At 37.8% G+C, this 27,838-nt stretch overlaps 2 protein-coding genes across 4 annotated transcripts in view; one reads left to right on the plus strand and one right to left on the minus strand.

Moving 5' to 3' along the window:
- DOCK1 (dedicator of cytokinesis 1) overlaps nucleotides 1-27,838 on the plus strand; it is a 317,150-nt gene that overhangs the window by 95,184 nt on the left and 194,128 nt on the right. For both annotated transcript variants that reach the window (XM_052800114.1, XM_052800116.1), the window contains exons 26-27: nucleotides 1,299-1,426; nucleotides 3,888-3,983. In XM_052800114.1, the coding sequence (XP_052656074.1) occupies nucleotides 1,299-1,426; nucleotides 3,888-3,983 (224 nt within the window). The remainder of the gene's footprint in view (nucleotides 1-1,298; nucleotides 1,427-3,887; nucleotides 3,984-27,838) is intronic.
- INSYN2A (inhibitory synaptic factor 2A) overlaps nucleotides 10,076-27,838 on the minus strand; it is a 49,915-nt gene continuing 32,152 nt past the window's right edge. The window contains exons 3-4 of one of the 2 annotated variants that reach the window (XM_052800117.1): nucleotides 23,758-23,829; nucleotides 10,076-13,121 (exon numbers count right to left, since the gene is read on the minus strand). In XM_052800117.1, coding sequence (XP_052656077.1) covers nucleotides 12,938-13,121; nucleotides 23,758-23,829 — 256 coding nt within the window. In that variant the 3' untranslated portion in view covers nucleotides 10,076-12,937. The remainder of the gene's footprint in view (nucleotides 13,122-23,757; nucleotides 23,830-27,838) is intronic. The other variant, XM_052800118.1, reaches the window with a different exon arrangement.

Raw genomic sequence — 27,838 nt, forward strand, 5'->3', positions numbered from 1 at the left:
GAAAGGGACTTGGGAACTGGTGTCTAGTAGGGTAAAATAGCTGGAAAAGTCTCATGGTTTTCTTCTGTTCCAGTTCTACAGTATTATTTAGAGGAGGTGGAAAAATACCAAAATGCTCTAAATTCTTCCTTGTCCCTTCCCGCTCTCCTTTTCCTCACCCCCCAAATAATGTTTTAGTACTATGCTGATGGTATATATACTGTGTAATTTAATCATTATTTTGTCTTGAGTCAGGCTCTGATGAACAAGAATAACCAGTTTTCCTCCTTTGGGCATGGATTTACTTGGGGGCTGGGAATGGGGGAAGCTAAAGGGTTTTAACTTCACTCTTCCCTGCTTTTGCGCATAAAGTGAGCATGCTTCTAGTCTCGTGCTGTGGTTGGTTGCAGCTGATGCCACCATGGCAGAAGGCAGGTATCTCTGGCTGTGCCATCTCTCCTGAAGGAAAAAGAGCATGGTCCAGGGTTAGGAGTGAACCCTAGGGCCCTGCACTCCCTCTGTGCAAGACAATTTGTGCAGGTTATATGTTAATTAGATCCATTAGATCAGTGCCCCAGTGTTATCTGCTGGTAGCTTTAGGAATATCAATTTTGGCCTTATTTCCCTTACGTGCTTGGCTTGAGCTAAAATGTTGACCTCCATTATTTAGCTCCATGTCCATTTTCTTCATCTTCCCTATCTCTCTCTGCAAGTCCTGTACTTGCTTGGTACAGGCAACTACATCTGAATACCAGCAAAAAGTATTTCAGCAGCACTTTCTGAGCTATAAAAGACCACGTCATGCAGCTGAATGTTACTCTGAATAGCACCATACATCTCAGTGAATCGTGTTTGTATGGTTAGGCTATGCTGCACTGGTAACCAGTACAGGTAAGGTAAAGGAAGTTTAATACACCTTGCCAACACTCAACCAGTCAAGCAGGCATGAAGCTAAGCATGTACATAATGCTTGTGATGGTTCTGGATAGGTCCAGTTAATCAATTTTTTTAAGTAGAGACAGTTAACATCAGTGAGACCACTCAAGTACTTTGCTGAACTGGGGCCAGGGGCGGCGCAGGTGGGAGGGTAGTGCTTGTCCAAGCATTCTTAACCTAATGACTTCATTTTCACTTGCTTGTAACCTTTTCAGGTTTTTATATTTTGGGTTGAAAAGCAGGTGACTGGAAATCTGGACTTACCTTCTTTTTCCTGATTTTATTTTTTTAATCTTAACGTAAGCACTGAAGCAGATTGGCTATTTAGGCAGTGCTATGAAGTTATTTAAAGCTGTGTATGTAACCTTATGTTTTGTGTGCAGACTGCAGGGAAATCTTGCTGCCAACAATGACAGATCAGCTGAAGTATCACTTGGAAAGACAAGAAGATTTGGAGGCTTGTTGCCAGTTGCTGAGTAACATCCTGGAAGTGCTTTACAAGAAAGACGTGGTTAGTATCGTACGGTTCTGTGATGATTAGCACTTAAAAGAAATGGATCTTAGTAGAATGAATTAAGCAGGTAACTCCTGATGGCTTAGTTTTTCTTTCCCCCCACCCAACCAGTCTCTATTAAGTGTTCTTTTTAGGTGTGCAGTGATGAGGATGTGTTGTGTGACGTCTCAGGATGTTTCTTACTGTTCCTGAGGCACATCCAATACAGCACTGTTACTCAATAACACTTTTCCAGACATTGGTTAGATAGTGAGTAAACAGATATTCTTAGGACTTCAACCTGTCTCTTACATGGTGTCTAGCCTCTGCCAGGTGGAAAATGTTTGGTTTGGTTTGGCTTTTTATTTTCCCCATGAGCATTTTGGGAAATGCACATTTGAGTTGTATTGATACTGGCCTGCCTAGGCCAGTCTGAAGGAGGGGGTGGGTGTACACACGCATGTACCCACACACGAACATATACTTTTGCCAACAAAGTAAACTTGTTTAGCTTTTTGAAGTGCCATTTCAAGTTAGCTAGTGGAATTCTCCACCTCGGTAAGAGATAATCTGAACTGGAAAGTGGCGGCTTCTGCATAAATATTATAACTGGTGTAGTTGTCTTATCCATTCAGAATGCGCACGTATGAGACGGTTGCGCATGAGAACCTGTGCAGTGCCCTGGGCTGGTATGCAGATGTGTATCTTGCATAATAGTCCCTTTTTTGTCTTTTCATGACTTCACACAAATATGCAAATATTAGTGCTTTGCCAGAGAGCTGTAATGATTTGGTGCTCTCTTAAAGAAGCTTGGGCTGATGAGACTGCTGCCTGAACCTTCAGTCCTGTGCAGAATCATACACTAATTTAGTTGGAAAGGACCTCAGGGGTCAGCTACTCTCACATTGTATCTAGCATCTTATTTAACTACGTTTTTTGGGCTCCTGATATTGTTTCTTTTTTAAAGTAGTTCTGTGTGACTGCTTCAGAAAGTGGGTTATTTTAAAAAAGGAGCTTGTTTTTGACAGCTTGGCTCCCTCCTGCCACTCTTTGTTGGCTGCCTTTCTCCCCGTGGTAGCGACTTGCTCACGGCTCCGCCATCTCCTGGGCTGAGCCCAGCTGGAGTGGGGCTGCGGGAATGGCAGGAGCAGAGCCGAGAGCTGCCCCGCGCCGCTGTCGGTTAGCGACCGGCTGCGAGGGGGCTGCAGAAAATAGATACCCGTTTGCTGGTGGGGCAGGGAGATGGAGAAGGGGACGGGGAATGGAAGGAAACGCTGTGAGTGAGGAGCTGTGTCAAGTAAAACTGAAGAACGGGCAGGAGCAGCGCAAGTGCCAGGAACGCAAAGAGGAGGAAAATCTTGGGGAGAACTCACGGGAGAGAAAGGAGGGAGAGCTGAAGGGTGGAGAGGAGCAGGGTGCAGAGATAGATGCATTCTTCCATGCAGATGCTCTTGGTACCAGAATTGTAAGGTTTATCCTAAAGACAGGTCTGTCAGCAGCAGGAAGAAAAGTCTATACTGGAGCGGTAGCTGTGTATATACGTACTGATCATAGCTCGTTCTTCAAATATGCAAATTCATATTTTGTATATGCAAGTCTGCCTTTGGTAATTAAACATAATGCAATGATAAGATGTGAGTTATTATACGGATCCAAGGGCAAGAAAGAAAATGGTTCATCAGAATGTTTGTTTGATGGTCAAGAAGCAACACAAAGATGCTGCTTTATTTACATAATTATCTGCAAAAACGCTTGCAAATGTTGGCTATAGAATTGTTTCCTCTTTCCATCTCACAGACCACTTTTGAAGTCTTCTCCTTCAGGCTAGTGAAAACTATGAAGAAGCCTGTTTATAAAGTAAAAGATGGGAGCAAAGCTCATCTGTTTCTTTCTCCTTGTTACGTGTTTTTGGCTTCAGCTCCTGTAGCCACCATTCTGCATGAGGTTTCTGAACATGTTCTTAAAAGCTGGTTGCACTAAGTACTTCATTTTCAACTCTTTCAAAAATAGTGGCAGATTAATTCAAATACAGAAATATTAATTTGAAACAATTGACTGAAATCGCAGCTCCATAACCAAAGTTTTGCTTTGCTTTGCTGTTTCTTTTAATTGAGCTGTTGCACAATAGCCCCCCAGATTTGGTAATGCCTGTGGGCTTTTGATGTTGGAAAAATGACTTGGGAAAATAAAATTATTAGGTAACTAAATGTCATAGGCTTCGTTATATTTCCAGGGACTTGCTGTTCATTTAAATAATTGTAATGGTACATGTTAATTTATCAGTAACATGTATTAATAAAATAGACTTTGCATGGTGTTTGTTAAAATGGGATACTAATTTTCTGCTTTTGATCAGCAGCAGTGAGTGATGTTTTATTTAACTTTCACAAGATGGGCAGATTTAAAGGCAAGCGTAAATAGTTCAAATGTATTGGTGTCTGTTGTATCTAGTTACCACTAATTTATTCTTTTTCCTTAGGGGCCAACACAACGACATGTCCAGATAATCATGGAAAAGCTACTGAGGACAGTAAACAGAACAGTCATTTCCATGGGACGTGATTCAGAGCTCATTGTAAGTGTCTCTTGATGTAAACTTAAATACCTCTGTCACATCTTTTTGAACCTGACTGTAATAGGATTTCAATCCCAGGTGACCCAAAGCAATCAAAAGCTTCTGCAACTGTCTTTGTGTTCAGTATGCTGTAAAACATTGGCTTGTAATTTTTGTGTGGTTTACACAAGGGGAGAAAAGATACTGGAAAGATATCGGTGGCCAGGTGATTAGCCAGATTTTAGAGGTCTGTGTTAACCAAAACGATGTATTATTTGTAATTAGCCAGCTGAAAAGTGTGGAAATGAAAGACTTGCATGCCTGTTACTACATTAGCAATCATTTGACTCTACAAGTATTTACTTGTGTTTTTTTGACAACAACTGAGATAACCAAGATGATGGCAGTATTCAAATGATTGAAGAATAGAGCCCCAAATTATTACATTTTGAAAACCTAGAGGAAGGACTGATGAAGTAGCTGCAAGTTACCGTGTTCCACTTCAGTGGCATAGCACTGTGACTGTGAAGCCTGAGACTTCAATTTTTCAACTGTATCATTAATATTGGTCTAAATAATGGAAAAAAAAAAAAAAAAAAGTGAGGCCTATTGATACCTAAATTGGGGATAGATCTTATTGTGGTTTTGGGAGTCTCACTGTGTGTTTGCCTTTACCTTATATTGTTCTTTAGGTGTCTGCATGTGGCAACTGATAATAGTAGCAAACTGGTCAAAGTGGACCAGATTTCTTATCGGTCTGAGTAGCTGTCCTATTCTACGTTAATTTGGTTCATTTGGTTCGATACACTGATTTCTTTCTTAAAAAAAACTTTATTTGTTAGCCAGATAGATCTGAGTCCATTAGCACTTTCTTTTTTTGCTGTCCCCTTTCTTTTCCAATTTTATTCTCTCTGTAATTGCACACAGTGATATTTGACTTTTTACGAGAAGGCTGTCTGTCTGTCCTCAGCTCATCTTACTTATCTACTGCTGTCCCATTTACTTGGCATATGGTGGTGCTTGTGTTGGCAAACACATTGCAATTTTAGTTTTGTCTTCAGTGCGTCATCCGCTAAGTTTTTTTTTTTTTGTCTTTTATCACTTTGATTTGCTACAGTAGTTTTTGTTGTAAGAAAGTGATAATGGATCACCAGATCCATTGTCGGAGCAAGAAATGGTTATAAGTAAAGATCATTCTTACAGAATATTCTAGTGCTGGGATGTGTTTATATGTTATTGTTACTTTGTGTGTTACCACAGAAATTATTAATAATATGCAGAATAGATGTCTTAATATCTTTCTGTACAAGGGTACAAAACTTCTCAGTTGCACAGAAGGTGTAGTCTTGCAAGACATATATACAGGAAACTTCTTCAGTTATAATTAGGATGTGAATTAATTATTATTTTGATGAACATGATTTAGTCGATATTTTAAAATGTTAATTATTCCTTTTGCGTTTATCAAATTATATTTGAACACTTCTCCTGTATATATTTTAACTAAGTACAGTTGTATTAAAAATATCCATAGTGATCATGAATACAGCTTGAAATCACTCTATCCTCACACTATCATTATGTAATGAGTATTAATAGGATGGGCTATTTTCAAGGAGTACTTACTCCTATCTTAAAATGTAGTCTGTGGTGGAAAGCATGCTCCTGTAATCAACCAGTAATAATTCATTTTTGTGGCATCAGCAAAGTAGGAAGAGTAAAATGCAAGTGATAATTAGCAAGCATAACCTGACTTCTCTTGGATCAGAATCAGGTTGAAATTATGTATTAACTTTTCTTTTGTCAATACTAGTATGGTTTTACCTGGAACTTATATTAGAGGATTAACCATAAAGGATGAGTAGAAGGAAGGAATTTTAAAAATAAAGGATCTTATAGAGGCATAGTTTAAGTAACAAGAACTTTTTCAAATGAAGTAAACTACAGAACATAGCAATTTGTTTCTTATACAAAGATAGATATATTGGTGTACTAAAGCTGGCATGTTTTCACCTTGAAGAAATACTTAGCTGTGTCATCTTCATCCAAAACCTAATGTTGCATAATACACTTGAAATATAAAAAAAATACCTTGCATCAAAAATACTGAGAAACTGGCATTTACTCCTGTAGATGTGAACTATATATCCATTAAGATTTATCAGCTGTTAGCTTCATTCTGGAAGCGTTCCTCTGAGGATCCTGCTTTGAGTAGCTCAAACAAATGGAAGACGCAGTCCTTCTTGTCGGAGACAAGACTTCTGTAGCAATACAGAAACATAGATTCATAATCCCCTTGCAGTGTCAATCAAGTTCGTTTAATTTCACATTCTTTATAAACCTCTGGTCTAATCACTGTGGTGGAACTACTGCGGCATTTGGGATGCATGAACTTTGGGATCTATAGGGGTAAACATCAAAGACAATTGTTTTGTAGAAATTGTTTCAATTTACATTTTAATAATATTCTTTGTATACCCTTCTGCGTTGAGGCTTGCACAACTTACACGCGTTGTTTTTGACTGTATGATAAGTCAGTGAGAGCTGGTGTTTCTGAGAGGCCGGAGTTCTACGTGATCAGCAGAGGATTGTAAAGAATTTAAGTGGTCAAGTGAAAATGCAGTTATCTTGGAACAGAGGTGGCGGAGGTGGAATGCTTAAACATAATGTGATTTTACATTAGTGAACAAAAATCTTCACTAGAAAGTGAGGTTGCTAGATGTGCTAATGTAATGGGAACGTAAGACACTAAATTTACTGTTTCAGGAGGATATGCGTTTAGAGGCTATTAAAGATACCGTAAATAATTCAAATTACTTTCTGTACGTTATAACCTATGGATAGGGTTCTGTATGTCTGATACTGAATGACTGTTACTGGGTCAGTTTCCTTTGGAAAAACATTGACAAAAGATGGATGAGTTGTACTGTCTACGTGACCAAAACCCTGACATTCAGGGTAAGGCAAGGGACCAGCCTGCAGCCTACAGCGATGGCGGGACCAGCACAGTAATCTGTTTAGATGTATTTGTTTCACTGTGGTACAAACACTCCACCTTAATCCAGAAAATAAGAAAAGATTTTGGTAACTCTTACCTGATGCCTGCCATGTCTCCATCTAAATATCGGAGATATTGGATATGACCTTTTAACGTTTCTTTGGTCTTCAGTATTCTTCAAGGCTGCATCTTGCATCTGTGGCAAAGTTTCTGTCTGTTAAACCTTAAATTGCCAGTTAACTGTGTTTAATTACAGGAGGTGCCTTATCTACAGTGTGGAACAGACTGGAAAAGATTCTCCAATAGTCTCTTTTGACTTTGCACAGCTTTTTTTTTTTTTTTTGTATTTTTGCTTCCTTAAATGTGTGAGTTTCTAGATAAAAATCATAAGCTATTTTTATCATATACCTTCCAAAGAGAATTATCTCGAAATAAGACAGACAAATTGTAAGAAGAAAAACTAGACAATAAATAAAACAGAGTATAAGTGATAGATTAAAATCTGATTTGACCATAATTTTTGTGGAAGTTGGTAGCAAGATGAATTGAAGTTAACATTTGTGACACTGCACACTTTCTTCTAGCCTCCAGAACTTGTAAAAAAAAAAACAACCCAAACCCTCAGTTTCACTGGTGTCTGTATTAAATAAGATTAAGCACAGTCTGGCCACTTAGGTTGTTTCAGTGAAAGCAGTGAATTTATATACTTGGAAATTAGCATTAGTTTCCAGCCGGCCATATCAAACGACTTTTTAACATGCAGTAAAAAAGTCTTGTCACCATTTTAATTCTCATTATTTTGGGCTACTTTTTCCTCTGGAAATCTCATGGTGATTTTTACTTGGTCTGTTTGCTGACTGAGTAGAAGGTTCTGTGTGTGTTATTGTAGTGAAGGTAAGAACTAGCTGCAGCCTGTGGGTGCCGAGTTGTCTGATGCAAGGTCGGGGTTCATTGCTGCTCACAGAAGTTAGCTGCTTTGGGCTGCTCCTGCATGTGCCTAGAGCTAGTCCTGCTTGTGATGCAGTATGAAGTCACCTATAACAAGACCACAAAATCTTTCATACTGAAGAACATGTTATCTGAAAAAAAAAAAAAGTAAATTGAGCACGCTTCCTTGTCTTTTTTGAAGGATAATTTTAAACCATCTCTTTCCTTGCCTGGTAACTTTTGAACAATGTTGTGTTCCATGCGAGTCAGCGTATTGGCCTCCTTCGGTAAATCTGAATTGACTGGCCATGATGGTAGGTCCAAAATGAAATCATGACTACTCCCCACTTCCTTGTGGTCAGCCGCTTGGTATGTTTCTCATTTAGAAAGCCAAGAAAAACAAGCTGGTTGCTGAACTCTTTAATTTCAGAAAGGACATCCAGATGGGGTTTTTGGATCCCTCTGTGTACAATTTTTGGAAGATACTTCAGTTGGCAGATTTGTGCAACTGTGCGATGATCATCTGTGAAATAGACAAGCTTGATTCCTTTATATGGTGGAAGAAATCAAATTCATTGTGATACAGAAAAAAATCTAGCTCACAGATATAAGAGCAAAGAGTATAGGAAGTGGCTGTACTCCCAAGAGACTCTGTCCTTAAGAGCAGTGGCTCTGAAATATAGTGAACAAAGTCAGTGTGAACACCTGCTGTGATCGGGGAAAAAATGCTATTTTAGATTCTCCTGGGATGTGTGACTAGGAGGCAGTGGACAGAAGAGGACTTTTATGACTTCGCTGTTGAGTGGAGTGTTTCCCATGTCACTTCCCCCCCCCATACTTTAGAACAAGGATGTGGTGAAACCAAAAGAGAAATGCTGCAGAAATGGCCAGAAAGTGGAGAGAGTCAGTGATTTGTGGTGCGAGATGTGAAAGCCGTCTGAGGTTAACAAAGAAGATTTAGAGGTGCCCCTCGGTGATAGTGTAGGAGAATCTATGTAGGGTGAAGACGACACGTGTCAAAGGAAAGAGGAGGAGCTGGTGACGGCACTGGAGAGTGAGAATTCTAAAGTAGAGCAGAGGATATGCACTGGTGTGGGAAGTGAACGCTGGAATGATCGATCAATCAAAGACAGTGGTGGATTCTCCATCTCTTGGCATCTTCAAGGCAGGATGTCCTTCTGGAAGGCAGTAAAATATGAGTCTAAGTCTAAGTAAGATATGAGTTATTGAGGGTCACAGGAGAGAGCTCTGGGGCTAAAAGTGATTTAGGAGTTGAAGCTAGATGTAAATCATCTTTCTGTGCCTTAAAATCTGTCAAGTTAGGATTAATGGGTTCCAAAATGTTGGGGAGAAAGCTTTATTTTCTTCACCGGACTTCTACCATGTAAAAAATTATACTTTGTTTTATTGAATTGCATGTCGTCTTATCTTTCAAAAACATTTGAAATTACGTACTGCAAAATAAATTCAGAAAAACTGAAGTGGTGTTTGAATGATGGGCATGATTTTGTTCCATCACTAATACTGAGCTTTTTTATGTTGTAAAATGTAGTATCACTGATGCAGCGAATGGGTATGGAGTATGTCCTAGCAATGTTTATTGGGACAAACTGCATTCACCTAAACAAATTGACAGCAAATTTCTAGCACTCCAATTATTTTAATAAGCCACAGTTGTATTTTATGGATGCTGAAATAATACTAAAAATCTTTCCATGCAGTCTGTTTCATTCTACTAGAACAGAATTGTGTTGGTATAGCAGTTATATTTTTAGTGGCAATCCAGTTAACAAATTCCAGTAGTAATATATAATTCGTGCTATTACACAGATGCTAAAGAAATGGTATAATCTAACAGCGTACTTGATTTGAAAGTGTTCACGAAAAATTAACCTATTTGATTTAGAAAAAATAATTAACCTTTAAAACGTAGAGTGACATTAAAGGCATCGACAGTGGTTTTGCATCTTAAGCAAAAAAAAGCAAACACTTTGTACCAATGGTAGGATTTTTCAGTTTTAATAATGATTTTTTTTTCAGTTTATCCTGATTTTTAAACTATTTTTACAGTGACTTTTTTCTTTAAGAAAACAAGTGATACTCTCATGAATAGTGTTTCCTAATAGTTCTAAAACAAAGAATGTAACTGTTGCTTAATGGAAATTATACGGACTCAGAAAATAGCAAGTAATATAAAATCACTGCAGTATTTATTGACTAAAAAGTATTTTTAAGCATGATATGGGAGAAGTGCATATAGCAAATTAGTGTATGAAAGTGCATGGTATTGTCAGAGTGAATTCAGCAAAGCTACGTTATGTGCCACATTGAAAGTAAAGATGCATTTTCTTTGTTATTATCCTCATACCTGCATTTTATAAGATCTTCTACATTAGGGTGAAAATAGCTTTGTCAGTCACATTTAACTAAAAGCTCTAAAGAATTAGGTTTTTCTCTCAGTGTCTATCTAACCTGAGCCTGAGTGATTCTAAATGTAATACAATATGATACATTTTACACACTTGCAAAAACATTTTATTACAAATTACATTGTATGGTACGATATAACACGATATGTAATTTTAAGCAAGACTATATGTATGTTAGCTTTTCCAGTTTTAAAAAAATGTAAAAAATTAAAAATTTGCAACTTCTTAAGAAAATAGCCTGGACATGTACAGAACACGCCGTGAGAACTTTCACTTTTAGCTCTTATATGTTTCACCAGTGAATTTTCCTCTATCATTTCAAATGATTACAGAAGACTGGTCTCTGTATGAGTCAGTAACCGCACATAAAAACAGTTCAGTTTTGTGTCAGAGTCCCTGCACACAAGAACGTTTGGAACAGGTTTATGGGAAAAGCTACTGATTCGGTGACACTAATGATTTGTAATTGATTGCCATTGAGAGATGCTTGATTTAATTTCTTTTAAAAAACCCCCAAACACTAGGCATGTTAGCATGGATGAGTTAATTATTAACACTATTTTAAAATAATGCTGAATACTGTTGTATTTTTCTTGGTATGTCTGTATTTGATATTTCTTTCTGGTTAGGAAAAAAAAAAGTATTTTCTTGTTTGGAAGTATTTGGGTTTCTAAAACATGTTGGGTGGGCTGTCTTGTAAACAGTTTTATATTTTTCAATTAAAACCAACATAAAATACATGAAACACATTTTTTCCACATGAAACAATTGCACTTCCTTCCTGGTATACAGGATCACCTTTTCTAATTCTTCGCCTTTCACAGAAGTATTTCAGGGTATTGTTTGCTTATGTACAAGAACTCGTAGCCCTCTTGGAAGGTTTACTGCAAAGGTGACTTTTTTCCATTAAAGCATGCTGAAATTAATTTTGAGCTGGACATAGACATCTTCTGCATTTCTGTTCCCATTTTAACTTCCTTTTCTTGCTCTTTGCTTTGGGGGGATAAAAGTAAGTTATTTTCCTCAAGTTTTCTTGCAGTAATGGATGTGATGCTGAGCTAAGAGGAAAAATAGTGTAAACGAAAACACTTCAAATTTTTTAGTATGTGCAAACTCTTCTGCTAATGTTTACACTTCTTCCACCTAAAGACTGAAGAATTTGTATCTTACTGATGCTGCAGGGTATGCCATTTCAAAACCAATTCTTAGTAAACCAGTTTGTCACATGACACGGTATGACTCAAATTATCTTAAATCCTTAAAAAAAAGAAGACAACAAGATTCCCACTCCTTGGCCAGTTCTAGCATGAGAAATTTTTCCACAAACGGTCATTCTAGATGCAAGTTTAATGACAGTAGCAAATACTTAAAGGAAAAAGTTGCAGTTCATAATTCAGAGCAGAATTTTAAGTGTCATTTAAAAAAAAAAAAAAAACCACAACAAAAAACTAGGAAAAAATTGTTTCACATCTCTTCCCTAAGTGTGTTGGTTAGCAAGTACAATTAATAGACTGAGATATAAATTATAATAAGTTGAGAAACCCATCAAGAAGCTTAGTAAATAAATAGCATTTAAAATTACTGCTCCTTCCAAACAGGTTTCAAAGCGTGATGCATACTATAAATTTTCTGGTGCCTTCTGCAATAGTGTAGAGGTTTTCCAAAGACTGCTTTACAAAAAGATACTAAATTATGGCAAATGTCAACAATCCGTAGAGCTTTTGATTGTTCTGTTTGTGGGGTTGGGTTTTTTTCTGTGCCAGAATGTGTCATTTAGACCTTTTGGGTACCAAAAGACTAAAAGTGAGATCTAGGACAGATGATTGTCCCGTAGCCTTGACCCTGTCAGCTTGATGTGGTTAAAGGCTTGTCCTGACTTTGGGAGGTTTCTAGCCACTCACCCGTTGGAGATGAGCAGCAAACTTGTTCGTCTGGTGATGAGGACACAGCTAAATTAGAAATCATGGTGCGGTGTCGAAATTTGATAGCTTGGTTGAAGTCTACATTGCATGAAGGCAAATATACATATAGTCACATCTTAGAGATTATTCTTGGTCTTGGACCACATGAAAAATTGTGCTTTGTCCAGGATATGTGTGCTGAAAACTGCACTCCCCGATCAACATGGATTTGTAAAACTGAAGACCATTGCAAACATAAGGCTTGCTTGCTTTTTTTTTTCCCCTCGTTGTTGTTTAAAGACAATAAACCAAACCCCCCAAAGGCTTTAAAACAATAGTGATATTTAGCTGTGTACAGGATGACAGCCTACAATTTAACAGGTTAGAATGTGACGCTTTCAGATCTAAGGGGGGGTGGGGTAGGGGGAATAGTTTTACTTTCCATCTTTGTACAAATTTCAATTCAGGTTTTACATCCCACATTGGTGAACTGCAAATAAAAGTTGGCAAGGTATTATCTAACGCCTTGCTTCTGGACATTAGTTTATAGGTACAAAGGCCTTTTTGGTACATACGGTGAGAACTGAACGCTGCCAGAATGGTCAGAACTACATTGGCCGGTAACACTGAGCAGTCTACCAAGATCCCATTATAGATGATTGATAGAACTCCAGATATTTTTCAAAGAAGGCCTTGAACTCCACATGTAATGGACTTGGGTTAAAGGAACCAGAGTTTCCATCTTCCATGCTTTTTTGATTCAGTTTTGGATTTTTGCTTGGGAGTGGAGGAGTAGCTCTCCTGAGAATAAGGCAAAGGTGCAACCTGAGTTTCCTCAATAGGATGAAGTTTTCTCAAAACTGGCTGTAGTTTATCTTCTTGCTGTTTAAAATCCAATTCCACGCTAAAAATGGGAAGAAAAAAGGAATTAGTTACTAATTATGATGAGAGAAAGATTTCAATTAAGCAGATGTCTGACACCAATATACAATGACACCAATAATTTATGAAATTCAAATACAAAATAAATGTTTAAATCAGACCTCCACATTTCTTACACCAAAAGTGAAGGGGGGGGCGGGGCAGGAAGGTCAAAAAAAGGACATATTGCAAAAGAGAAATAGGAATGGGATTGTGCAAACTTCTTCCTGCTGTTTAGGAGGGCCTTGAGGATTATGGTAGAAGTGCTGTGATGTGATTGAAAACTAGAAATACTACTTTTTCCCTCATCTCTGTAGAGGAATGCTCTTTCAGAGGGCTCCCAGGCTCAGTTCTCCCTCCTGCCCGCGTGGTCTGGGAGGTTTGGGTGGCAGCCGGGCACCTGCATCCTTGTGCTTTTGAGAAAAGCTGATGGGTTGGCCATAAGCAACCAGGCTGTCATGGCAATTTCTTTACCTTAGCTGTTTCTTGCAAGTTTTACCATGAGTTAGGTTAGTTTCACCAAACTACTGTCCTATGTATATACTCATATACATGTGGAAAAAATAAATAAATTAAAAAACAGTTCTCTTTTACAGTGCAACCTTTTAGCATATGCTGGCAGCATCTAAACTTAGCCCTGTAATGAGGATAACAACATAAAATCTACTTGGCCCCCCCTGTAAATGACTGGTGAGACAAACATCTCGTGATGTAGATCCATTTACTTAGCTGACCGTATCTTTAGGTAAAATTGGTAAAGTGGAAAGAACCTCTTTCAGTAGTAGCTAGTGTGTACTTGCTTGTTCCATTGCTACTGAAATTTAATAGAAATAAGGGAAACACTCATTTAAATGTAAGCTTGCATTCAAAAAATATACTGAAGCTCTAAAGTACATCTCCTGAATTCTAAACAGTCGGCTACAAAATCCTGCCAGCAATTAAGAAACATAACAAAGATGAAATGACAACCCTTATTTCAATAGTGTGTGCTACAGCTCGTTTCAAGTTTACCTTATAAAACAAAGGAACCACATTATAAACTTCAGGAAAAGGTTAATTCTGTCTGATAACTCGAAACCGAATCTAGGCCACTTACAAATACCCTGAAACGTCATGGTTTCAGTTGCGTTTGTACAGCAGCTTGTGGCCAAGTTCTGCACCGAGACTGTTCGTCCTGTCTTGTGCATCACACTGCAGTGTGGCACCGGCATATCAAAGGATGAACTTAGGAGACAGGGTAAAGTGAAAAGGGTTTAGACACTGCGGTTAACTTATTTCTTCCCTACCTTTTGCTTGATATTTTAAACCTAACAGTTTACGATTGAGGTGAAGATTGTGTGTGAATGCATCTGTTGGGGCACTTGAGAGATTGCCTTTTCACGTCTTCCACTGAGGTTTCTTGGGATTCGTGCTGACTACCTTTGCTACTTCAGTGTTCCATAAATATGAGGTTATTGTTCCTGGACATCAGTTCACTTCTAAGTATTAAATATGTTTTCTGTGTTATTTCTGCTATTGTTTGTTTGGCATAAACCACTAGAGAAGTTAGGTCTACTTTTTCAGGCCTCGCGCTCCCACCGTAGCTCATCTAAAAAGAGATTTTTAAACTTTTGTTACTACTACCCCTGTCTAGCTTACGGCGAGTGGCACCCCACCTTGAATGCGTGCAAGCATACACTACAGAACACCTGAAGTCATTTCAGAGGAAATTCTCCGAGTAAGCTGGAATAACAGAAGTTATGGGAAGTTCTGGTGGACTTCAGTGCCACAGCCTTTGCAAATCGAGCACATGTAATACCATCTGCTGATTTAGCTGGATTTTATTTTCCTCTTAGGGCGGGGGAGAGGGAATCAAAGATGCTAAGAGAAGTTTGGGATATTTTTGTGCTTTGGTTTTTTGAAGAGCTGAAGAGTCTGCCTATAAGGGCTTCCAGTGAAGCCCTAAAAAGGGGTGTGGGAAGGGTGTAAGGTCTTTTTTTGCATCTGGCTGTGCCTAGTTTGGTGCCTAGTTTAACTGTTAAATATGTTCTGAACAAAAGCGTGAGCATTTCAGTGATTTGGATGAACTTTCTGATAGTGGAGGAGAGAGAAATACATTTGGTAAGAGTTCAAATTAAAAAACATCTTCCCCACCTCCATGTTCTTAAGCAGTAAAAAGACATTCCAAATCAAAGAAGATAATTTTTAAAATTTCAGCTATATGCTAGAACTACACCTATGAATACTGAATTTTCAGCATACAGCTGTGTTGGGTATCCTGTTAGTGCAGAAGCACACTGCAAGCCTACTGATTAATCTAATATCCGTCCTTGTTAATGAAAGAACAATGTCATCGTCAACTTGATAACACATTCCTGTTTGTAGTTCAGCTAGCAAAAAGCAGTTGTTTAGATAAGTGCGGCATTAATTTTGTGGTAAGATTGGGATATCGGTTGATTGTGAATGCCCTACCACATAAATGCTTTCAGTAATACAGGGAGGGAATCTCGTCATGAAATAGATTCTTCTCCAAGAGCTCTCTAAATCTCATTTAAAGTGGCATGCAAATCTGTGCAGAATTTGGTATATATTATAGTTGGTTTGTTTCTCAGTATAAATTCTGAAAAAAACCCCTAACAAACCCATGTTATTATCATTTTCTACTGCATAAAACCATTTGCAGCACAGTTCAGACTGTCTTTCAGCTATTTACATCAAAATGAAATATTTTACTTCTGAAGAGTATAAAGATGATTAATGAACACATTCATATTATTTCAGCATTTATAACTGTAAATTTTGCAGAATAATTGATTGTTCTTTATCAAGATCAATTTATATAGCTTTGTAGGGTTTTTAATGTAACCGGTCCTTTCAGGCACACAATTTGTTTGCTTGCAAACTTGGATTTCAGTGTATACCTGTTTGTGTTGCAGTAACAAGACAAAAAACTTATTCTGTAATTTTTCCCGTATCTTTCTAAATTAGCTATAGCTGACTTTATTTTTGGTCTTTATGTCGAAGATATGAAATACTATTAAATTCAGCTAGTGTTATATATTTGTATGACTTCTTTATATTTTTGTTATAGAGCTGGAGATGCTCTCTACAGACTGTTCCTCTAGCTTTCAAATTCTTGCATTCATGAACTTGATTTTGTCACCTGTCACAGCTCTGACAATTTTGTTTTGCTTGGTGCTATTTTTGTATCCTGTGTATCTATAGGTTTCCTCTCAAAATGACCTTTTCTTGAAATATTCTCTATGCCATGTGGCTCTTTTCACTTTCAAACTCCGTCTTGTTTTGTCTCTTCTTCAAGCCTCCCCATAACTCCATAAACTTAATTAGTGAGGACTGTATGTTCTTCTAGCATTATGCATGATGGAGATTATAATTATTGGCTTCGGAAGTGTTTTCCCTTAGATGAAATAATAATATTTTTCAACAGACTGATAATTGTGAATAAGCCCTACAAAAACAAGAGATGAATCTAAATATTATATAATGCTGTTATCACAACCATTTGCCTGACACATCTTTTTTAGGACATACTAAAGGTTCACTTACCTACAATATTGCCAGATTTGGAATGTTGGGTTGGAGTTTCTCCACGTTCAGTGCCTGTCTCAAATTTTTTGCTGTGCATGAAACTCCAGTGCAAATAGACACGCTGTTTTTGTGAACAACTATGAGCAGTAAAATTTTTTTCTGTGATAAATATGCTGGTTTTCTGTTTTTTCTCCCCAAACCCACTATATACTGAAAAGATTTACAACAGAAACTTTACGTTTTAGGGCAGTTGCCTGTGTATCAGTGCACAGATGCCATTCCTGTGAAAATTTGGCCAAATAAAATCAAATAACAGACCTTCGAGAATTTTATTTTGATGTGCTCATTAAACGCAAGTGAGAACTTTGTAATTAAAATCTCTGAAATTCCTTCACAGTGAGACAGGTTTAGTCCAGGACTGATCAAAAATCTCTTTGCAATTGCAGCTGTAGCTTAGGTTTGACTGTGCTTGGCTGAGCCCCAGAGCAGAGGACCCTGAGCCTGCTTTTTCTGTCATCTTGTTTTCTGCTAGGGACTGATACCAGTGCAAAGAGAACCCAAAATGAGATTTTTTTTTTTTTTATTTTATTTTTTCTTCCTTCGTTTCCCATTTCCCAGCTCCTGGTGGTGTTTGTTGCACAGCATGGACGTGCGCTAAACTGACTGAGGAGCCTAGATGAAACGTGAACCATGATCTAATTTTGTCTCTAGGAAGGCCCGCTGACGTGCTATGGAAGTTGGGTTTAGAGCAAATGAGGCAAAGTGTTGCAAAAAGGTGGAGGGTAACAGTGGGGCGGTTGAATGCTGCCTTGAAAATTATTTTTATACATGTTTGTTAATTTTGGAATCGAAGTCAGTGGAAACCTCTGTGGGGTTTCTGTGTTTGTTTTGCTTTGGGCTTAGTGTCCCCCAGCCTTTGCTTTTTGTATTTGTGAAATGGAGTTATTGTGTTTGGAAAACAATGAAGATGCGGATACTGTAATAACAAGTACCCCAGGACAAACTTGGAACAAAACTATTTTTTAGGCAGAATGTGAATCATACTCAGGAAAGAAAGAGAAAATAGATTGAATAGCTGCTCATCAGTAAAGGACTGTGTGCTTGCTGCCTGAAACCTAGGGGAGAGGAGTAAAAAACCGCCTGGCTTTTCTACCTGAGCACTGACCGCGGGGTTCGTTTGGCCTCCAGCCGTCCTCGGGGGCCCCGAGAAGATCTCAGCGTGCCTTGGGGTTTGCGCGGCACGGTACGCCTGGGCGTGCACACGCTATACGACGCGTGCGGGCGAAATGCAGTGCTTTCAAGAGGTGTTAGAAGTATGTACGTAGGGCCCGCTGTAGGATAAAGGCGGCGACGTAGAGCCAAGGTGGGCAACTTGGAGACCTCGAGGCGTGCGCACGAGGTGGCTGACTCGCTCACGCTGCTTCTTTCTGGCTAATCCCGTTTTATCAGTCCTAGCGCTGTGGATTAGGGATTGGTGTGGTGGATCTTCTGGCTTTGGCTTCATGGTTTTTTAATGATTTTGAGAGTATATGTTAATGAGTTTATTTTTTGCATGCTGGCAGTAGAGTGAACTTTTTCTAATTTTGTTGCTGTATAAGCGATTGAAAACACTTTGAGGAGTCATAACCATTTGGTTTTAAGCATATGGACTGTGGGAGGTTATCTAGCAACAGGCATAGAAATATGGATGGGTTTTCTTCTTTCTCTAACACAGTCACATTATTAACATGAATCATTTTAAGACTATTAGATGCTAATGATTGGATATTTTTGTTACTTGTAAGATTGCCAAATCAGAGTAACTCAGGTTCAAGACCGGGTTGCTGGGGGCTTTGTCCATTTGTCTCTTGATACCGTCAAGGACGAAGCCTGCACAGCTCCGGGCAGCCTGTCCCTCTGCTTTCTGCCTCAAGGAAAAACGTTTCTCCTTCTACTCAACCTGAGCCTTTCTCATTTCAGTTGACGCCCCTTCTGCTTACTTTTTTTATTACCTAGTTTGTAATGTTAAGGCCCAAATCCTGCAAGCATTTGTAGAGCGGCATAACTCTTTACATTTAATTAGGCTAGGCGAAGCAGGAATTCAAGAATATCACAGTGTCTCCTTCTGGGTCACGTTAATTGGATGACATGGCATTAGTGCATGCCACCTCTTGGAAGAACGGGATCCAGATAAGCACTGATCACTCAAATTAGCTTAATACACTTTTAAGTAATCTCTGTTAAATTTCCTATTTCAACCTGAAAATCACAAATGTCTAGGATCCAAAGCATTGTCAGTGTTAGCAGGCCATTAAGATCATTTTAACTACTAAGCATCTTACAGTCTAAAGATAAGATGAGAAAGGATGTAAACTAATTAGTGTGTAGGAAAGAAAAAGATAATGAAAATTAGTATTTTCACCATTTAGTTACCTGATTTTGCTATACTGAGGCTGTCTTAGGGTTTTATGTCTACTTGCCCCATTTTCACTTTGTATTGCCATATTTACTAATTTTAATAATTATCACTGTATTTAACCTTTACAAGTGAACTACTTTCATGTGGGCTCTGTGCTGCCTAGTTAGCTTGTATCACCGTGATTTTAACCTGTTTACTTTGCTACTTTTGTATTAAGAGTTACATTTCGTAGATTCTAATAATGTATTTTCTGTTGAATAGCTGGAGTACACGGTAGAATAACTTCAATACCAAAGACAAAATTGAATACTGAAAGCCAGCATAATTGAAAATTTCAAAGGAGGAAAAAGTAGCCAATTCAATGGTTGATACAGCTTTGAGTAATTTTTCCCCCAAAGAATTACAATCGTGTAGTGTTAATTTGTTTGTTCTCCCTATGCAGAGATTGGTTAGTGATTTGATCTAGTAAAAAGTTTACTTCTGAAGCTAAAGCAGCCTTGTAACAGCTCTTGAATACTTCTGACCTTTGTGACTAAAGGGAAGTCTAGCATGAATTCTTCAAGATGCTCCTTCATGGAAATAATTAATGATAAAGGCTTAAGAATAATGCACAAAATATTAAACAGAAGACTCATTTTCTCATACAGATTCCTGTTCAAGGATTAAAATTCACACGGGATGGTAATTTAAACAGGAGTGGAAAGGGCAGTTCCACTAAAAGGTAATTACAGAATAAAACAGGCTGTGAAGATTTTAGTCCACGTGGGTTTTTGGGTGGTTTAGAATTGGTACGGTTTGTGCATATCAATGCAATTTCTTCTTAATAGCAAGATTTTGCTAATTTCAGTATTTAAGTTGGCTTCGTCCTGACAATATACCCTAATAAAACTTATCTTCTGTCTTTAAAAATTTCAATGGTGAATCTACGTTAGTTTGGAAAAGACAGATGTAAAAGTTTGTTTGTTTGTAAATTTGTCTTTTAGTTTGTAGAAGACGATTTTGAAACTGGTTTGTGACCTTGGATTATGAGATATTGGTACTAATGGAATAGGTTACCATTTGACACAGAATAACATTTAATAAAATGGTTGTTTATTTTTACTACTTAATCACATTTTTTGACTACTATTTTAAATACTGTCCGGAAATTACTATAAAGACATGATGCTGAATACTTCTTACTGACTGTTTCAGACTATTGCTATGTAGCTGGGACTTTATACTCAGGCTTTAAAACCTAGAGCGATGGTGTTGCCCAATAAAAGTTTTTCTGCTGTGTTCGAGCCCAGAGCTCCGTAAGATGCAGCACAGCTGATCCTGGCTTTACCAGAATCCGAGTGACCGGAGGCTGGTGAAGCCTTCAGGGTAATGACTCAAGCCTTTCCCTCTCTAAAGTCTGGCAGCTAAATAGGTATTTAATTGGGAGTGGAAGCAGCGAATTGATGTGTGCTGCAGTAGGGGGATGCAGTTAACATGCCTCATCTCCTGCAAGGGAAGAAGGTGTTAGTGATGCCTGTGTCTGGAATTTCTGTCAAGTTCTTGAATGTATTTGTCATAGTAGAAATAAATAGAATTTTGAGGGAAATGGGGAATCAAATTTAGATGTGTTTCTTTTCCTATTGGTGTTTAGAGCAGTTTTAAGTTTTTGGTACCTTGCCTTTTTAATAGTGTTTAATGTTTGATCAGTTTCCTATTTATTAAAAAAAAGAGAAAGTAACCTGCTTTTCCTTTTTTCTTTTAATACTAAGAAGTATGTATTTTTTTCAATATAAAGACAAAATAATATAAAAATAGATTTGGAATCTTAGCAAAAAAAAATTAAATTTCATATGCAAAACAACTGTATTCTCAAAAACCTATTCTTAGAATGTTTACTAACAGTATCAGGATTTTTGATACAAAAAGCAGCTAAAACCCCCTTAAAGTACAAAAGTGGGGGTTTTGTCACCTTCTACACTATCTCCAGCTTTTGTGCTACATCATATTAATATTCTAAAAAGTCATCATGAGGGGGAAGTATTTAATTACATTGTTTGTTTCTGCATTCTAGCATCTCTTCTGTGCTATAGCTGACATTACAGGATGCAGTTGGGTAGTCAGTAGGGCAACTTAATCGTTCCTCTAAGATGCTGTTTCACTGCAGTTTAAAGGTTTGAAAGAGCTCTGAATATCTTTTAATGTTACTATGTTCAAAACTGAATCATATTTTAAAAAAACCAACAACGTCAGTTATGGAAAAGTTAAGGTTTTCTCTTGAAATTATTGATTTGTCCCATAAGGGTGTTGCTTATATTTTTCTTAAGTCTCCCCTATCTACTACTTGGGTGAAAGAGCTCAAGACTGAGGAGGGTCCAAAACAGGAGCATGCTGTAAAAGCAGTCAGTGGAAGATGCAGTAGGTCAGACAGGATGATCCTGCTGCTCTGACGCTGACATTTACTGACAGCTTGCAGGGTCCAGTGCCCTCAAAGATACCCAGGTTTTCAGTGCATCTTGAATGGTTTAATCTGAGTTTTAATTTCTGTTCCTAAAAGGTGTTTTGTTCTAAAGAGAAACCACATAATTCTATGCAGCACTTGTCATGCGAACCCTTTGCAAAGGTGTGGCATGTATCATTGCATCTAGATTTAAGAGTAGCTTTAGCATCCTTATTAATGAATTGCTGCACTTCTCAGAGGTTTCAGTACTGGAGTATTTGACTTGTGGAGGAGCAGAAGCTCCTACAAGGCAGTCTGTCTTAGGGGTAGTTTTATCAGTGAATTTCTTTCTTATCCCTTCTGGCTACTTGTCTTGGTAATTCGGTCTTCTCATAGTTGCCCTGTTCTGCACTGTCTTCTGGTTTTAGACTTCTTGCCTGCAGCATATATTCTCCTAATCTGTTAAAAAGATGAGCTGATTTTTCCTAAAACTTCCCCTGGAAACATTGCTTTAGGCAAATGCCCAGCATTGATAGCTTCAGTCCAAATGGCTATTCTGGTGGGAAATACTGAAGAGCTAGACCTGCCTGCTGCACTGTTAGTCTGTCGGTAGGGAAACACTTGAAATCTGCCTTTCTGGAGTAATTTCATTTGCAGTAAGTGTAAGAGGCAGAAACTGGAAGGTTCCTTAACTTTAAATCTGCTGACTAGAAATCAGGATTTAAAAAAATTTCCCATTGGATTTTCTTAGCTAATGAAACAAAATAGTTTCCCTGATAGAAATGTGCTATATTGTGCCTTCCCAGGCTGCCCTGAGCAAGAAATTGCACAGGGGTGAGCTCAGAAAAAGGGAGGTGTGGTAGGCTTTGGTTATTGATCTGCTTCTAAGCATTGCTCTAAAGGATGGGTAAATAAATTACTTGGTGCCTTCCCCTGTACAGGACAGCTTCATTCCCTTTTCTAGTTAGCTGGTTAGTAGAAAAGATGGAGTTCAAGTTTTCTATCCTTTATTCCTTCACTTCTAGGTAGCTAGGAGCTGATGTATAAATAGCTCCAGGTCTTCTGTCTAAATCAGAGACTGAGTAGAGAATTGAGGGGTGAAGGGGGAAATCTTATGCTATTCAGACCTAGCCAACATTTGTACCTTCATTTTAGTTCGTATCTTCACTGTAATTACAGTCATCTTTATACATTTTCATCTGTGCTATATTGCCTGATTTTCTGAAATACTCTTAACACTGAGATGCATTTGTTTTCATCTCACCTGCAACGCATGAAAATATTCAGTTGTTTTTTTAAGACTCTAATGGAGGAGGACAATTAAGTTGTCAGTATGGAACACATCATCAGACTCATGATGGCTTCATGTCATGCCCACTGCCTGTCTGTTATTCCTTCACTATAATATAATACATGCCAAAATGAGTCTCTTGGTTGATAAACTTTAGGAGGGGGAACCTCTGCTTTGAAGAAGCAGTATCCTTTTACCTTTTGCACCTGATCTGTTTCTAGTGAGCAAACCCCAGGTGTTTGCCTTCTGGAGGAGAGATTACAGCAGGTACAAACAATCTTTAACAAAACCTTTAAGCAACATGTCATTTTTAGTGTTTGACAGCAGTGAGCAACCCTGTATTCGCCTTACTGCACCGTACACCACAGCAGGTCTGCTAGAGGAGCTCTTTGTACACGTACAGCAAGTCTTCGCTTGTGTGTTGCGTGAAGACTGCAAATGTCTCATTCAAAGAAGTTAGTGGTGCTGTTTGTGTTAGGCAGGACGTATTTGCCATGCATGTTTTAAAACTTCTTCGCTAATGTAAAAGTACATAAAAGCCTGCGTAGTAATGTCATTTTACTGATAAAACTGTCTGGGTTGAATCTGTATCTGGTTCTCTTTGCTATACAGCCTCTCTCTTAAAATTACTTCCCAAGTCTAGTTGTTACTGCTAGAAAAATAACTGTGAAGTATGTTTACTTGTTGGACAGAAAATCCTGAATATTTCTAGCAATGTGAAAATGAAGCTCACACCTTGTAACACTTCACATGCAAGAGCTACAGCAGTACTACTGACCATAATCATCTATTTTTGATCTGAAAATTTTAGACTTAGAAACAGGTGTCTGTTGAATTTCACTAATTTAGTGAAGTTAAATTTATGTTTTGTTTTTAAACTGGTTTTCTGTAATTGAAAAATCAAGGCTAACAATTTATCTTGCATTAGTGAATAAATCATTACTTTCACTCAGGAAAAAGTGGGAATATTAGTATTTATAACCTACCTATAGATAATACATGCACTGTTCCTGCATGTGTCGCAATTAGCCGTATCTTGACCAGTCCGATATGAAAGCCTACAAAGACAAGAACATGAGGTCATTAAAAAGTAATTTGTTTTAACATGTTTTTGCCTTCTATGATTCTTTTTATAGAAATCAGAACTTGAGGAATTTTTTTTTAAACTTTAATATTGAATACAAAAATCTAGCCATTAGGAAAACAGGATCAAAAATAGCATATTCATCTTCACTGAACAATGGGAAGATGAAGTTATTTTGGAAAACGAGTCCTTCATAACTTCAAAGAGAAAATAAAAGATTTATTTCCATTATACGTTGTAAATTAAAAAGGAAAACAACAAGGCAACCAAGTTACGTGAACCTTTTTTCCTACATAAAGCTGCTGTGTACCAAAGTGATGAACCATCACTGTAAATGGATACGCTTACAGTTTCCACAGATGTGACAGTGCTGGTTTGCTGGTGGTTTGTTGGTTTGTTTTTCTGTTTTTTGTTTTGGTTTTTTTTTTTTTTCCTTCTGCTTTCTCAGATACAGGAGGCTTTTCCTAGTTAATGCTGGATGTATAGAACGTAATAATGGAAAATGGCATCTATTTAGAAATTTTGTCCCTCAGCAATGAGGTGTGAAGATCTCTTGTAGTGGTGTTTATGTCTTAAAAGGAAGAAAATGTGATTTAAATAAAACTTCCTATACTCACCTAGCCTACAGCTATTCTTTGTCACACTTCGGTTTGAAGTCTGTTACAGCAGTGTCTCTTAATTTACCTATGCATTGTCTGTGACTTGGTCAATTTGAATTAAAAAGGGGTTTTTTAAGGTATGCAAGTACTTTTTTGTACATAGAAATTTATTTAAATATATTAAATTAAAAAGAACACAATTGCCTACCTACCAACACAAATGTTCTTGCATGCAAATAAGTTTAAAATTAAAATTCCTAAGTCAATTTTTATGTAGTTATACTTACTCCTTTTTCTGTAAAATCACAAACTTAGAATCTTTTATTTTCAGTTTGTGTAAAATACAGACTAGTATCTGCAAAGTTTCTTCATAGTTGCTTTTAAAATAAATGGGGAAATACCTCATCTGTGGAATTTTAAAGATGTGGAAAATAGATCCGGTCAGGATTACTTAACGGAATGCTTCTGAAGTCAGGTTCCTGCAGCCTGGGACCTTCCTTACCCAAACAGTTCAACTAATTAACCTCAAATAATTCAGTGCTGGCTTTGCTTAACAGGGGCATCTCTGCACCTTCCCTGCCCTTAGCTGGCCTTGCTGTGGGGACAGAGCACCGTGTTCTCTGCTTCCCTGACACCGTAACAATAATGAAAAATCCAACATATGCAGAAAAGTGGACTTAATTTTTGTGTGAAAAAATATCAAACATATATAATATAGAGTATTAATGGGAAATGATACACAAACTGTTTAATGTGCTGTTCCTAAGACGGAAAATCAGCATTTCCTAAATGCTGCAGGCTATTTGTTTTCTTTGAAAACAATAATCTGGTCCTGTGTTAGTTTTCCTTATTTCCTATTTTAAAAGCTTGAATATTGGCTTAAAAGTTTATTACATCGCTTCTGTATTTCATATAGACTTTTAAGAAAGAAGAAATTTATCGGTGTGAACTTGAAGGCAGAGAGTGAACCTGAAGTTAATTAGACCAAGCTTGTCTTCACAGGTGACATTTCTACTTCTGCTCTGATTACTTTGATTATCAGTCGTTTGGGGTGGTGTCATGGCAAAGAGCTCTGGGCCTGTGAATACAGCTCCTTGGCACAGTGGTAGCACAGACAGAAGTTCATAATCGGGTAAATTTACCTTTTTTGTTATAAAGACTTTTTTTCTTTCTGAAAGCAAAATGCAAGGTAGAGTTCTTGCTGTTCTAGTTGTTTGTTACTTGAAGAGGGCTTGGAACACTCTGGATTTGAAACTTGGTATCAAGTAGTAAGTCAGTGGCCTCAAATACTTTTTATTCAGAGGAATATACTCAAATCGCCTTGATTGCTAAATTTTAACACAACAGCAAAGCCAGATGTGCAACAGAACTTCTACAAAGCGGAATTTCTATATTACATACTATTCCTTATGGGGAAAAAACCCATACTGGTTTATATTTGATTATACTTAATTTTATGCTCTCTAAGAGCAAAGTAGTATCTGTTTTTCAATTCCCCTTTTAAAATCTTTCGGAAGTTGACATTCAAATTGTCACCATACTATTAAACTTGGACTTGTAAAATGCTTTTTCCAAGCTATTGATCAAATACTAAAAACTCTTACTAAAGATACAACATTTAAAGTTTACAGATCAGTTGATGAAGGCCTTTATTTACTGAGGACATAAAGGGTAGTTAATAATTGCCTTTAGAGGAATACAGCACAGATATGTGAGTGCCTCTTTATAGGTAAAGGCATAAACACATTGCGTTGGGTGCCCGTTTAGGTTTTAGGTGGTATTTCTTTTTAAATTCATTTCCAGTTGCGACATTTTCATTCATCTTTGTGCACCTGCAAACTACCATTCAAATACACAGTTAATTATCTGGCTTGTAGACTGACCACCTCCTTCTCTCTGCCAGTCTCTCCTGTTCCTGCACAGTGCTGCAGGGTTTATTCTGTTCATGTTTGGCCTGCCTTGCTGCTTTGCTGTTTAAGAAATAGTTTAATAATAAGGGGTTTTTAATAAGTTTTTCAAAGTCCAGTGTTTACGAAAGCAAACCGTAGCATCCAAGTTACTTATCCTGCTTACACCTGTCCCTGTTATCCTGGATTGCTGTGAGATGAGCCCTGTGACAAAGAGTGACAGTGACATCTTCTTTGTAGAATCCCTTAGGAAAATGATTGGTTGTATTTTAGGGACATGCCTGGTGCTTTGAGGGATTCGCTCTAAAAGAGCAACGTTTCTGGTGGCACTTGTAAAAGCAAAGTGGCCAGGTCATCTGTTTACAGTGAATCTTGGCAAGTCTTTATTTTTATTTTTCCCCCGAATTGGGGTGTTTGAGAACCGCGACTTTCACTGGGGGGCTGCGAAAAGGTGAGAATTTTTTTGTTTGAAAGAGGAGGGAGGATGAGGGGGTATTCCTGTGTGTGCTGAAAACTGTGAGTGGCGAAGGGGGATAAACCAGAGCCCCCAGGACAAATCTGCAGTGGTGGTGTATCCCAGTCATAGCCCACACAATCTGGTACAGAACGTGGAAGCACTTCAGCAAGAAGTCATACGGGATTAAACACCCAAATAAACATATTGCGGTATTAAAAAATAATACAGATACATCTCTGAATCCTTACCTCCCCTGTATGCTCACGCCCATAAATCAGAAGTATGTGTATGGTCACTATCTTAGTTATTGTGATGGTTTATCAACCAGCTTCCTCCAGCACCATGCCCATCTTAACAAAACAGTAATATTTTAGTTGTGATAGACTCACTGAATGCTGGAAGGCTGGTTAGTTATTTAGCAGAAGCCATACTATCTTTGGTCTTAATGTGGATGTGCCAGTTCAGTCATGAACTATAGTCCTCCTTCCATAACTGGCAGTGGTTTTGATCTCTTATTAAAAAGAAGGCATCATAGACACTTCAGGTTAATAAACTGTCTTTCTCAAAATGGAGTTTTCAGTATTTTATTTAAATTAGTTTCTAAAGCGTGTGATGGTCTTTAAATGCACAATAATTCCAGACTTTCAAATACTTAAAAACATACTTCCTAGTTGATGGTATAAGGCAGACTTGTTAAGCTGATGAAAATGGTCCTTTGATACAAGTATTTAAAAATTATATGATTTTTTGGATGATCAGTTTGAAATCCTGATTTCTCAACTGATACATTCAGCACTGCTTGGTTTTAGCATCATTGTCATTCACAAGCTCTACTGTTTATGGTGATACGTTTTTTTTCTAGTTGGATGTAATTTATGATGGACTTTTCTTAAAGCATCATTTTCCTTACTGAATATTTTTAGCTTTTCAGAGGTGATTTTCTTTTCAAACTACGGATTTGTAATGTGGCCTTCCCTGAACCATCCTGTTTGTTAGACTTCTTTGTAAGCCCCAAGAACA

This window comes from Harpia harpyja, chromosome 10, assembly GCF_026419915.1.
Source record: "Harpia harpyja isolate bHarHar1 chromosome 10, bHarHar1 primary haplotype, whole genome shotgun sequence".
Classification (NCBI taxonomy): domain Eukaryota; kingdom Metazoa; phylum Chordata; class Aves; order Accipitriformes; family Accipitridae; genus Harpia; species Harpia harpyja.